Here is a 14208-nt window from a genome sequence, read left to right on the forward strand (position 1 = left end):
AGCATATAGCAATATCTTATTAAAGTATACCAAATGGAAGGAAACAGTCTGAATTATAGAATACTTTAAAAAATAAATAAAATTGTATTACTTTTAAGTTCATACAATAACTAAAACTAACAAAGTGGAAACAGGACTTAAAACATTAATAGAAAAAGCAGTCTGTCTTAACAGAACCACTAACAATGAAACTCTGCCTAGTAAATAGCTTTAGAGAATATATTATATTAAATAGCTAGAAAGTGACCTTAGAGATCGTCTGGCCCAAAAGCTTCACGAAGACACATTTTCCTGAGTTCAAATCTGGCCTCAGACACTTAATAGCTGTGTGACCCTGGGCACGTCACTTAATCCTGTTTGCCTCAGTTTCCTCCTCTGTAAAACGTACTGGAGAAGAAATGGCAAAGCACTCCAGTATCTTTGCCAAAAAACAACCCAAATGTAGCAATGATGATTCAGACAGGACTGAAACAACTGAACAACAACAAAACATAGAGAGCCTTTCCTTTCTTCAACATGAAGTGTGCAGAGCTTGTGTGTGCTGGGAGCTTGGAGGTATGAATACTTACCTCGGACTTTAAAATACTTCAAATGGTTTGCCACAGTCTGTGCAATAGTTTCATCTGGGCAGATTTTAACCCCATTAGGAAATAAAGTGGCTCGCTTCTGCCGTTTGTTTTTTCTGTAGTCAAGAGGCTTCTCTTCTGCAGACAGAGGGACTGAGGGCTGAAAACTTGTCCTGTATGGTGAACCTGAAATCTTGGGTTCCTGGATCTTCTCTGAAGGCAAATAGGTTTGTGCTATGAAATAAAACCATATGCAAATCTTTAGGATGAAAGATCAAAAACAGTCTATTATCCAGAATGAAAAACCACACAAGAAAGTGCTTTGTAGCCAATAGTATTTAAGCCATATAATTTTTCATTTAGTAATCAAGTATAAGATGATATACACAAGTTGGGGGGAGAAGGAAGAAACTGTGGAAATAAGTATTTGATTATTTCTCCACTTATTTCTACTCCTTGGTGAACTTATTTCAAAACTGTTAAGAGTTACTTAGATGAAGTAGACATCAAACGTCAAAATGAGAGAGAAGAGAAAGCAGGGGTTTTTTTAATTACATTTATTACTCAATGTATTAATAGGAGATCAAAGTTATTATGCAAGTGTGGCTCAACCATTTTATACTATTCTGTTTTGGGCTTCAGATGAGTTGATAGCTACGCAGACCTTAATGGCCACTGGAGAAGAGCAAAACTTCTTCCCTGGGTTCCTTTTTTCGGTGAGATTGACACTCATACAATAATAGAGCCTTAAAGCAGAAAAACCAAAGCATGCCATACCCATGTGGTCTATATCCATAACTAAATACTCCTAATCTGCTCAGCTTTCACCTGCCCTGAATTAATGAAAGATACTAGAAAGCAGACTTATTTGGATATATTACAAAATAAAAAAATTTTCCCCATTAGACTGACTAGGTGTTCTTTTCCAGGTCTTTTTAGGAGGCCTGAAAACTATCAATATCTGAACTAAAATATCAGGCCTGATTCGTCAGCACAAATAACATAAAAAACAAGATAAATTATGTGAATTCACTATGAATATGACTAAGGAATTATTAAAGAAAAGCAAAAAGAAAGGCCTTTGTTGACATTCAAGACAGCTGAAACAGACCAAATAGCAAAGATGAATACATCCACTGTCTATACTTATCATTTTCTCTATTTTTTTCAGTTAGCAGTTACTTAGATGAAAGAATTATTTAAAAATTATCTCATAATCACAGAAAAAAATGGCATTACCTGTTAAAGTTTGAAGGTCTCCTTCTATCAAGACAAATATCAAAATACTCAAAGAAGTTTTCCAAGAAAAAGAGAACATATTTGTTTTAGCTAAAAACCCAAACGAACTTGGAGGTTAAGTACTTAAGCAAAAACTGAATCTCGAAATCTTCTGAGACTGTGCCTTTATAGGAAAAAAAAAAGCCTGATATTAAAAATTAAATTTTGGTCAAAAGTAGATACCTACTGCAAAAGCAGTATAAATTAGCCTAAAGCAAAATGTTTCCCACTCAATTTTCTTTTCCATACAAAAAGGTATTCACTTCTTTCCGGAAATAAGCTAGGTATTGCAACAGGAGGGAAAACTCCTGTAGTTAGCAGATGGCAGAGACGATTTTCTTTGTTGTTTTAATCTGTCTGGCTAAGCTCTTTACTGACACTCATCATACTAAACAAGGACAATATGCCTCATGTGTAATTCACTTTTTGCCCTGCCTAGCTATCAGGGAAGATCTATAAGACATTTTTCCTTCCTGCTTCTCAAGATAGACAACTTAAAATGCACATTCAACTTCTACAGATCCTACTGATTACAAATGACTAATAAAATTAAGCCAGTTTGCTTAATGAGCTTTCTCCAAACAATAAATAAGTCTACTATCACACAAGCTCCATTTGCCCATTGAGAATTGAAAACGTCTCAGTGTAATTTGCTTGTTTGCTATCAAATTTGATACCCAAGATGCTAATTAGTGTGTGACCCTCAAACTAGTGTAGCCTTCCTCTACCATTATGACATTACATGTGATGCAGTTAATTATTTAGGGACTGTTCTCATCCAGTCAAGGTGATAAAAACATAGTTAAGTCAGACTCTTGAGATTTGGGGGACTTATGTCCCAAATAATTAGGAATTTTCCATCAAATAATCATAAGCTAAATCCTTATTTTGTTTCATCTTGGGCAAGTCATAAAAACAACAAGTAGTAACTACAACATGAGAAAAATTATTATTAATAATCAATGATTTGGAGAGATCCAAAGTTCCTTCTCTTTCTAAAGTCCTCATTTCAAAGTTCATTCTATAAAGGTTTAACTTTCTCCTCAGTTGTGTTCAGACCCCACCAAACCTTACAAGAAATTTAATCTAAGGTAGGAAAGCCCATCGTGCTCCACTCAGGTTTTGGTGGGGATAAATTCTTTGATTAGATTGCCCATGGCTGGAGGTAATTTTTATAAGGAAATAACATAATCAAAGTGCATTAGAATAGGTCCAGCCCTCATTGTAATATTCATTCTCTCACCACTTGTTAACCAATCAGAGTTGATTGACACCCTCTGAAACACTTTTCTAAGCACACATAAGCTTTAAACCCACCATGATTGTCTTTAGCATTTGAGAGTACCTCTTTTATTAAAATTCTAGCAATATTAATAAAATTATTAATTACCCAGAAATGACATCCTTAAACCTTTTAAACATCATAACTGTAAAGAACTAATACTAAAACATATTAACCACCTCTTGATGAGATGCCGAATGAGGCATACATTTTCAGATAAAACCAGTTTGGGAATGTGTTTTGTTTGGCTAAGCATATTTGTTATAAGTACTTGATTTTTCTTTTTCCTTTTTCCAATGTAGGCATGGGAGTCCAAGAGGGAATAAGGACAGGGCAGCAAAAAAAGAAGAGTCATTGAGGCATTTTTTTCTAAAACGCAGAGAACAGAACAGGACAGCAAGAAATAAGCACTAACAAGCAAGAGAACTTTGAAAGCTACAGGAAAGTTCTTCCAAGTGCCATATGAAAATTTCAACAAAGGCTGAATTTTCAGCCTGCGGAGCAGATGACTATTAATCTCCACCAGTTGTGTAAGGTACACTCTTAGCTTTTTAAAAATTAGTTGTCACATTTTATTTTGGGATTTAGAAATGGAAACTGGTATTCTAACATGATAGCCACATTTTAAAGGTCTTAAAGAAACCCCATGTTTACAAAATCCAGAGGAAAATTTAACTGGAATCAATTACCTGGAAATGATTCTTATTTGTGTAGCCTAAGAAGACAAAGAAAAGAGTATGAATTGATGTTATTTGTTTTGAATTATAATTGTCCTTAAAGTCCTAAGTAGTTTGAGTCTTCAAAGCTACTTTCCCTTCAAATCCCAAAATGCACTACCCTATCTAACTAAATTATGCTACTTGACAAAGGACATAGTTTATGTAACAGTCTAAAAATGCTACAGCAAGTTGGTTCCTAGATTTGTATAAAATATAATTTAGGAGATTTTAGAAACTAAATTGTGAATTCCCATTGGTGGTAGTGGTAGTAGAAGTATGTAGCTTTTATAGAACTTTAATAATGATTTATAAAGTGCTTATTTACATAATCTCATTTGAACAATTAGACTTTAGTACTATGTATGAAGCATAGAGTGTCACTTGCTTCTGGATAGATTCATCATTATATAAATTCATTTTATTACCCTTCATATGAAATTAGAGTTTTGTCAATGCAACATAATCTTATTAACTAATGGAAAATAAATTAAAGATTATTTTTTCTTTTCATGGACTGCTATCACCAAGCTAGTTGATTGCCTGTTTTATTATAGCCAATGTGTAGATGTTTCTGATTAAAACATCTATCACCATGCCATAGTAGCAAGACCATTGAACGTGGGAGTAAGAAGACGTGGGTTTGAATCCTAGTTCCATCATTTATTATCTACATTATCATGGGCAAATCATTCAAAGTCATGGAGACTTAGTTTCTTCAGTTATGATAATGGAGATAAGATCTGAACTATTTATTTTATAGGGTTGTTGTGAAGGTCAAATAAGACAATGTATATGAAGGCAATGTGTAAACTGCTGAGGCACCTACAAACAAGGTATTATTAATAATGAGTTAACTTCTGAAAATAGCTAAAGGTCTTCATTTAAAGAAATTCCTTCTCCAAAATGGTCTAAACCTTTGTATAACAAACCTAGCAGGCTTGTAGTTAATTTTATTTTCTATGCTTTAACAGGAATCAATAGACACCAACTTCTTGCTGCCTCCAGACCCATGAGTTGGCTAAAAGATTTTTTACATGTCATTTTACATGTAATTTATAAAAGGTAGTAAATCTAATTTGAATCATAGGCTATAGACACACAAAAATATGTTTTATTTACAGTTATTTAAAATGCTTTTAAAATATGGTTTATGCTGGTTATGGTAGTACTATATTATATAATTTATTAAGCACCAACTATATGAAATGCATGGAGAATTATACAATTAAAAATTTACTCCACACCGAGGCTCAACTTCCTTTAGGAAAAAAAAAAACACATTTATTTGATGAATTTAAAAATGTGTTTAATATCAACCACACTGTTAATCATTCTCAAAACACAATATTTCCATCATCAATTGTTACGGGGAAGATAAGTATTTTAACAAATCTTCAAAAATAATGACAGTGGTATCTTTGGAAAATGTACAAATGAAAATGCTAAGAAAGCACAAGCAGATTTTCTGTACTTGCTATATCCAAAATAAGATATACAAAATAATTAAGTCACCTAGAAAAATTGCCCCACAAACTGGGAATGATATATAATTATATCCCTCCATATAATAGATCTCCAAAAGACAAATGTCTTTAACAATATAAAAGTGGTGACAAAATTAAAAAAAGCCAAAGGTCACTGAGATATCGCAACCTCAACCATATCACTTTGAATAAACCGTTTGGCCTTTTAGCTTCACCTCTAATGGCCTCGGCTTCCCTTCTGTGCACACAATTATGATAAATATCCAAGAGAAATCTGAGTTGGGAGATTAAAATAATATTCTTACAAAAGTTCTTATCTGAGAAAATGGAATACAATTATCTGTCTTCTTCAGAATATTCCTGATAACATCAGAGTGAATTATATTTAACAGATAGTCATGAAGTCTAATCAGATATAATCCCACCAGGATCACAAAAATTCAGTAAAACTTTGCCTGAATATGTACTGAAGAATTAAGCTCTCTTAGGAAAGCCTCTGGGGAAAAAAAATGATATTAAAAGGATGAAAGCAATTTTTGCTTTACTGGTAAAAAAGTGGGTAGATAGATATTTAAAATGCATATTGAGTTCTAACAAGTTAATGAATAAGTCTGGACAAATGTGTATACTTAGCTTGTTAAAGTTATAAGCATACAGAAAACAAATGAAAACAATTTTATCTTCATAAAAATGAGTTATCTGTTTCAGTAATGGGGTATGTATACTCACACAGTACATGAGTAAATACCTCTATCTTATTTTACAAAGATCTCAATTAATACAATGTAAAAAAGTATTCAGATTTGTTTTTAAATGTTGTTTCTTAAAAGCCAAACTACTTTTCCAATTTTGGAAAGAAAAATGAATTCACATTTAAAAAGAACTATAATTCTTAAGTTTCTTCCCAATTTCACCCAAAATAAATGACTGTAATTTCCCAATCCCTTTAAAAAATGTCAATGGAATTGGAGGGAAAAAAATCATTGCAACTAAAGCAGCGTGGAATTATCACCTAACTAGGGAGATTGACAAAGTACATAATGGTTGAGTAGGTTTTTACCACCTCACATTAAGACCTTGCTATTTCATATTATACAGAAGTAATGCCATAAATGGCATTCAGCAATAATTATTTTTAAATACACAGTATTCATACGGCATGCTTGAGTTGCAAAGAACAGCTACAATGTGAAGTGACTTGCTAAGCATGGGTTTAGTACCAGAGGAGTAAGTGGTCCTGTACCCAGAGTCTTGTGCAGATTAAAACCATATAGCAGTTTGTTTTTTAATCACTTATTAAAATATTCTCACATCACATGTTTATTGCATAGTCCAAGCATATTCACTGAAAAAAAATATGAAATATTTATCAAATTTTAACTTCAGTCTAACAAGTTTATCTACACTCTCCCCATTCCCACCCTTTTATCCCCACCTATCAGACCCAAACAAAATCAATAATTATCTCATACAACTTAAATAATTTTGAACAATTTACAAAATAACTACAAGGTTTTCTTCTTTGCAGGCAAGATAGAACAATTGCTGGTAAATAGCTTTCCAGTAATCTTTTAAAACACCAGTTCCATGTCCATCAATAATGAATTAACTACTGTTGCCCTTCTGTTGCTGTAAATGAAGTTTCAAGATCAGCTCCCGAATATCATCCCGTTTGGCCCTTATCACCTGACGAGGAAACCACTTCTCCAAATGCAGCGGTAATTCAAAATTAACAATGGGATCCTAATGACAGGAAACAGAAAACTGAATTACTTATTTCAAATTTTTAAGGACAATTCAAACTAACTTAACACAAAATCATTAGACATGGAGAAGGTAGGGAATTCACTGATTTTAAAGTATAATAATTAAATATTGGAACTCACTATAATATCACCCATAGGGAATACAGATTTATAAGGTGATAGAGCTGGAAGAGGCCTTAAAGATTACCTAGTCTGACTCACTCATTTTACAGATAAGTAAATTGAAGCCCAGAGCATTGTGACTTGCTGAAGATCATACAGATGTTCCATAGCTGAGCAGGAAATAGTTCCCAGGTCACTTCAGTTCATCATTCTTTCCAGGGAAACTATGCTGCCTCATAACTGGGACTGCTAACAGGTTAATAAACTGTTACAATTAAGTACTTTTAATCTCCTGGTAATTAAATTCCTTTGGATAGGGTCCAGGCAGATTCATGTTATACAAAATTATATGCTATCATGTATCATGTACAATAAGAGAAAGGAAAATCACAAAATGACATATTTCATGAAAACTAATAGTATATATTGTCCCGTGCTAACCACCACCACAACACCCCAGTGTTCCAAAAATATTCATTTTATTTTCTGAGAAATTTTTCATGCTTTTAAGGAACTTTTAAGCAGATGGTTCATGACCCACTCATGCAAGGGAAACATGCAGGTTTCTGAGCTGATTAAATTCATGATGGTCTTGCTCAGGTTCCAGCATCCCTAAATGGTGGCAGCCATAGATGAAATAAAGAAATCACAACACTTAACCCAAAAGGTGATTCTAAATTCCCACATTTGAAGCAGCAATAATTGTCCCTTATTGCTCTCTTATTGTCCCTTTAACACTGTCTGATAAAAATACGTGATTTGGGTTTCAGTGGGCTAGAGGCTGAAAGTGTTATTCTTTATAGTGCACACTAATCACTAAATTCACTAAAGATTTTAAACATGCATATTATACATTACATTTCAAATTATAATATTTATATGCAATAATGCTATGAAACCCTTAGAAAAGATATTCAGAAAAAAATTATTTTAAGAACTGCTACAGATCAACTTCGAACTACCCCCTACTTCTTAGTCCCATAAAAATCCAACAAACAAGCTATTAATTCCATATACCTTGAAGAAGCTTTCCACATATTGTAGTAAATACACTCCACAATCACTGCTGTTATCTTGCTTAGGAACTTTAGGGCACAAGTCAACCATATTTGTTTTGCTGAATTCACGATGTGTTTTTCGTCTAACTTCCCATTCTACTTCCAAGTACCTGGAACCAATAAGTAGAGTAATTCAAGTAGGAATTGTTTTTTGTTGCTATGCAACAAGTTCAAAGATAAAAGAATAACATTTGTTGCTGAATTTAATATCTCAATCAAAATGTCTAAAGATAAACCTAACTGTATAAAATTAAATTGCCTGTATCTTTACAAGGATTGCTTCCAAAGAAAAACTGCTGTATTTTACACAATAAGGCTACAACATTGGATTTTTTCCCCCTAATTAATATTAGGGCACAATTTTGTGCAGACATATTAATTTATAGATCAAGATTTTTAAAAAGCACTATACATATAAGTAAAATTTTAAATGAGCATAACTTAATACATCTACATTCAAGCCCAATGTTCAGATGAACTGATGTTTAGTTAAGACTCCCCTGTCTTGTATTCATAACAATGACTTTCTGAACCCAAGTATTAGCCTTTATATTTATCCTATTAAAATTGTCCTCAGGAGATGCTGCTCCACATTCTAGACAGTTAAGATCTTTTGGAATCCTAACTCTCCCATCCAGTGTATTAACTGTCCTCAGCTTTATGACTCTAGCAAATTTAATACACATGCCATTTATGTCTTTGTCCAACTTACTAACAGAAATGTTAAATAGCACAGATCCAAGTGGAGATCCCTGGGAAACTGTACTGGAAATCTTAAAAAGGTATTGACTAATTTGGAGGGGAGGGAGGTTCAGCCATTTAGCCAGTTCCAAATCTACCTATTGTACTTTCATGTCACCCATATATCTCTGGCTTGAACAGAAGCTAGAATTTGTCAGATGGTTTGTTAAAATCTAGGTAAATTATATTTGCAGTGTTCTTCTGGTCTTTTACTCTAGGAACCCTGTCAAAAAAAATAATTAATTCATTTGAAATGAACTCTTCTTGATGAAGCTATGCTGGTTCTTTATGATCAGTTTCCTATTATAAATATTCAGTAATCATTCCTTTAATAAAAACTTAAAGAATTTTGCCAGGAATACAAGCTCAGTGATTTCTGGTTTGAAGACTCCACTCTCTTCCCTGCCCCTCCACCGCCTTTTTTTAAATCATGACATCTGCCCTTCTCAAACCCTGCAGTTGTTCTCCCTTTATTCACATTCTTTCAAACATCAATGACAGTGGCCTTTCAAAATTTAAAGACATAAATAAGTTCATAAATCTTGCTACAAAGTAAACTGAAAAGGCAATTAGAAAAAATGCAAAGAGATAACTAAAATTAAGAAATTACATTTATGGTGAAAAGCAAGGCTAATTTACAATTAAGAAGTTTTTTTAATTTGTGAAAATTAGCATCTTGAAAATATCTTTTTAAAAAATTGCACTTTTTAATCATAAGCATTTAGTAGATACATATTTTTCAAAATGTTTCTTTCACTTGCTAATACTAGTCAGTTTCTCATTGACTTTTAGTAAAAACCACTTGAGAAAATACTTTATATTTAGTACATAACAATGCTAAAATAGCAAACCTCACCTAAGTACATAATAAAACAAAATGCTGACATATTACTAGTCTTTTCTTTTGGCTTGGAGTTGCAAATTTATCTGTCAAAAACTCTCAATAAGAAAAGCTCCTCCACCGATGCAGATCAGCAACTGTTCTGAAACTTAGAGACCTAGTGAGTTTTAAAATAGACATATAGAAATTATAATAATATTACTCACTCTCTCAAAATCTGAACTGTATTTTGTACAGAACCAGCTTTCAGGGAGTCTAATATGAGAATGCATGGTCTGTGGAAAACAAAAGAAAAAGTTATCAGCATATATTCATGCATGGCACTGCCTCCTACCTACAAGACTGTACAGACATGAGATGATCTCCAATATCACCTCCTTTTTCGCAGAATCCCTATCTTACTCTGAAGCACAGCTTAAGTGTCTCTTTCTACAGATGGCCTTTCCTAATCCCCCTGAGTTGTTTGTGTTCTCTCCTGATTGAAGTTACTTTGTATTCACTCTCTATTTTATGAACATCTGGCTTTGCCCAAGTGGAATGTAAACCCAAGAATAGTGACTGTTTCACTATTGTCTTTGTGTGCCCCATACCCAGCAAAGTCCCCAGTACTCAAGAAATGCTTGTTGGACTAAACTAATTGCATGATATGTATTTAACTCTCTGTAGGATGTGCATACCTTTTACACATTTTCTTCAATTCTGATGTATTCTTCAGGGTACCCTGAAATAACATCACATATTTACTTTTTACACATTTTTCTCCAATTTACACAATTTTCTCCAATTTCTCTAATTTAGATAAATGAATATTTCTAGTAGAAACAGTAAATCCCTTTTTTAAAAAAAATAAGACGTCTAAAATACCTCTGGTTTCAAAAGTGCTAATGGTCTGGTGGTACATTAATTTTTTTCATATCAATAGGATATTAGTCATTTTTGTTAAAATCACAGCACCTCAAGGTTAAAAGAGACTTCACAGATAATCTAGTTAAATATGACTGATAAGCAGTCCTCTGGTTTCTGATCAAAAAAATCCAAAAATGAGGGACCCATTACTTACTAATGAAAGCAGGTACCTATTAGGATAACCTCAATATCTAACAAGATGGCTCTTTATACTTTTGGAAAATTCTAATCAGTAAGAAGTTTTCTCTTACACTGAACCTAAGGTTGCCTACCTTGAATTTCAAAGACTGCTCCTACTTCTGACTTCTGACACCTAGCAGAGTAAGTTTAATTTCTCTTCCAAAAAGCCCTTCAAATATCTTGAGATTGTTAGAAAGTCCCCCTGAAGACTTCTTTTCTTCAAGTCCCTAATTTCTTGAAGCTATCCTCCTTTAGATGCTTTCCACCTTCACAATGTCCTAAAATGTGGTGCCCAGAACTGAAAACAATACTCCAGATATGATCAGATTAAGATAGAGTACAGCAAGACTATAATTTCCCTTGTTTTGGACACCATATTTTTATGATCACATTAGTTTTATTGGCTGCCACGTCACACTGTCACAGATGTGTATGACTAAAATCTCCCTACCTTTTCCACATGAAGTACTGTCTACAAACATGCCTCCCCATCCTTTATTTTTTATCAGAGTGAAGGTCTTTACATTTATATCCCAAGAAAACTTCATTTTTATGAAGTTTATCATTATCAGGGCCATCATTTTAGCCTGTGAAACCTATTGAGGTCCTCACTCTGTTCCCCAAAGTGAGGAATGACTTGTTCCTGCTATCTATCCACAGTATCACAGAATTTTAGAGTTAGACAGGACCTTAGTAGCCATTTAATCCAACTTATACACCAAAGGAATTCCTACTGTATTATATCCAAAAGAGGTCATCCAGCTGAAGATGTACAAGGAGGGGGAATCCATAACCCCTCAAGGTAGTCCATTCCATTTTTAGACAACTCTGATTGTACCTCAGTTTTTCAGGACATCAGGTCTATTTTACTTCTGTGCAACTTTCAACTACTATTCCAGATTCTGTCATTGGGATCAAACAGAACAAGTCTAAACTCACTTCAACATAACAATCCTTCATATCTTTACAGAGTTATCATGTCCACCAACAACACCCCAAATCTTCTCTTCTCTAGGCTAAACATGCCCCAGTCCTTTCAAACTGTGACAAAGTCTAGTTCCAAATCCATCATGGCTTCCCTCCTCTCAACAATCTTGAGCTTCTCAATACCCTTCTTAGTGCCTAGAATTGACCACGATATTTCATATGGGACTGACAAGGGCAAAGTACAATGGGACTACAACCTCCTATTCCTGGAAGTTATGTCTTTCCTAATTCAGTCAAGATGGAGTTTTTTGGTTAAACATTGCACTGTTGAGATGTGTTGCACTTGTACTCTATTATAAAACGCCTGGATCTTTTTCAAATGGCTAACTAACTATGATTCCTCTATATACTAATGAAACTGATTACTTGAACCCAAGTGTAATATTTTATATTTATCCCTACTGAATTTCATCTTACTAGATTCAGCCCAATACTTCCTGTTAAGGTCCTTTTAGATACTGACTCTGTCATATATATAAGCTATCTCTCTCTGGTTGGTGTCAAATGCAAATTGTGTGAGTATGTCATCTATGACATTATGCAAGTCATTGATAAAAATGTTAAATATCTCATGGTCAAGCACAGTTCCCTAGGGCACTGTACTGGAGATCCATAGCAATAATGATATTGAATCATTAATGCAACTCTTCTTTGAGTAGTCATCTAACCAGTTTTGGATCCATCTAACTGCGGTTCATCTAGTCCATATTTTTCTGTCTTTTCCACAAGAATAGTATGAGATGCTCTATCAAAAGTTTTGCTAAGATATAGCTAAACTATATCTAGAGCATTGTCCCTCATCTACTAATTTAGTAGTCTTATCAAAAAGGAAATGAGCATAGTCTGGCATGACCTGTTCTTGACGAAAGTCATTCTGGCTATCTCTAATCACTACTCTCTAGATGTCCTTTAGACATCTACAATTGTGATGAAGCAATATCCTAATCCCTGTCCCTCTGTAAATTATGCTAGTATTTTTTTAAATGTATTGAAACAACCCTATGGACTTGACTGGCTCAGGGGACTAAAGGCTCAGGTGTTGACATCACTTCTTCTTTGCCTGAGCACAAAACAGCCATGAGCCTCTCTAGGTTCTCTTCCATGCTTGGCCACAATGGGAAACTCAGGGAAAGTAGCTTCTCTCAGAAGAATGGATTCAAAGTGTCCTCAGCGTATTTCCTTCTCGAATATCTTCCTGCTATGGATAAGTAAACCTGCTTTTGTTAACTACTGAATGATCTATAAGTGTCTCATTTTGTTCCAATATTGAATCTAAACTACCAAAGGATTGGTCTAAGTCAGGTCTAGCCCAGAGCACCCTTTAGTGATCCACTCTAGAATTTTCCCAAGAATCGAAGTCAAACTTACCAATCAACAATCTGCAAACTCTGTTGTCTTCCTTAAAAAATAAAATCATATCATCTCCAATCTTGCAGTACTCTCTATACATTTTCCATCATCTTTCAAATATCACCAGCAGTGACTCAGCAATCATACCTGCTATTTTCTTCAGTACTTGAGAATCATCTAAGGCAGTTAATTTTACTTTGTCAAGTATCCTTTACTTGCTTACAATCTATAGCATACCCTTTTTTAACTGTAGGTGTTGCCCAAGGCTCTCCTGCTGTCCTTTCCTCTTCTTTATACACTCTCTCACTCTGACCTCATCAGCTCCCAGGAGTTTATCTCTATGCGGATGCCTTATACATACATCTGTCTATATCTATCTAACTAGATATAAATATAGATATGTAATATATGTACAGCTTCAGTCTCCTCCCTGAGTATCAGTCTCTCATCATGAATTGCCTATTGGACACTTCGAAGTCAATATCCCAAAGACATTTTAAACTCAACATTTCCAAAACAATCCATTATCTTTCCCCACAATTGTACCCTTCTAAATTTTTTTTCTCTCTCTCTCTGTGGAAGGCATCACCTCTCTGCTCCAGTGCCCTGGGTTCCTAACCTTAATGTTATCTTCAAATCCTCACTTTCTTTCACCCCAAATATCCAATCATTTCCTAAATTTTGCCATTTCTGCCTCCATAATATCTCTCACATCCAAACCCTTCTCTCTCAACTTGCACATCTACCATGTTAGTTCAAGCCCTTATTAATTCTTACCTAGATTATTACAAAAGCTTCCTAATTGTCTTTTCACCTCAAGTCTCTCCCCACTGCAGTTCATCCTATATATGGATGCCAATCTGGTTTTCCTTAAGCATATATCTGACTATGTCATGCCTCTATTCAATATATTCCAGTGGCTCCCTATTCTCTCTAGAATAGAGATAG

The 14208-nt window shown here is 34.2% G+C and overlaps 2 protein-coding genes across 6 annotated transcripts in view; both read right to left on the reverse strand.

The window, feature by feature from the left end:
- Positions 1-1347, reverse strand: part of IMPG2 (interphotoreceptor matrix proteoglycan 2) — a 95542-nt gene extending 94195 nt beyond the window's left edge. The window contains exons 1-2 of the mRNA XM_078146136.1: positions 1344-1347; positions 570-800 (exon numbers count right to left, since the gene is read on the reverse strand). Of these exons, the coding sequence (XP_078002262.1) occupies positions 570-800; positions 1344-1347 (235 nt within the window). The remainder of the gene's footprint in view (positions 1-569; positions 801-1343) is intronic.
- A 3591-nt stretch (positions 1348-4938) lies between these two features.
- Positions 4939-14208, reverse strand: part of SENP7 (SUMO specific peptidase 7) — a 158889-nt gene continuing 149619 nt past the window's right edge. For all 5 annotated transcript variants that reach the window (XM_020999860.2, XM_020999859.2, XM_020999856.2 and 2 more), the window contains 4 exons: positions 10515-10558; positions 10044-10112; positions 8215-8365; positions 4939-7072 (listed from right to left, as the gene is read on the reverse strand). In XM_020999860.2, the coding sequence (XP_020855519.1) occupies positions 6935-7072; positions 8215-8365; positions 10044-10112; positions 10515-10558 (402 nt within the window). In that variant the 3' untranslated portion in view covers positions 4939-6934. The remainder of the gene's footprint in view (positions 7073-8214; positions 8366-10043; positions 10113-10514; positions 10559-14208) is intronic.

The sequence above is a fragment of the Phascolarctos cinereus genome, unplaced genomic scaffold (assembly GCF_003287225.1).
Source record: "Phascolarctos cinereus isolate Bilbo 61053 unplaced genomic scaffold, phaCin_HiC Scaffold_726;HRSCAF=1367, whole genome shotgun sequence".
Lineage (NCBI taxonomy): Eukaryota > Metazoa > Chordata > Mammalia > Diprotodontia > Phascolarctidae > Phascolarctos > Phascolarctos cinereus.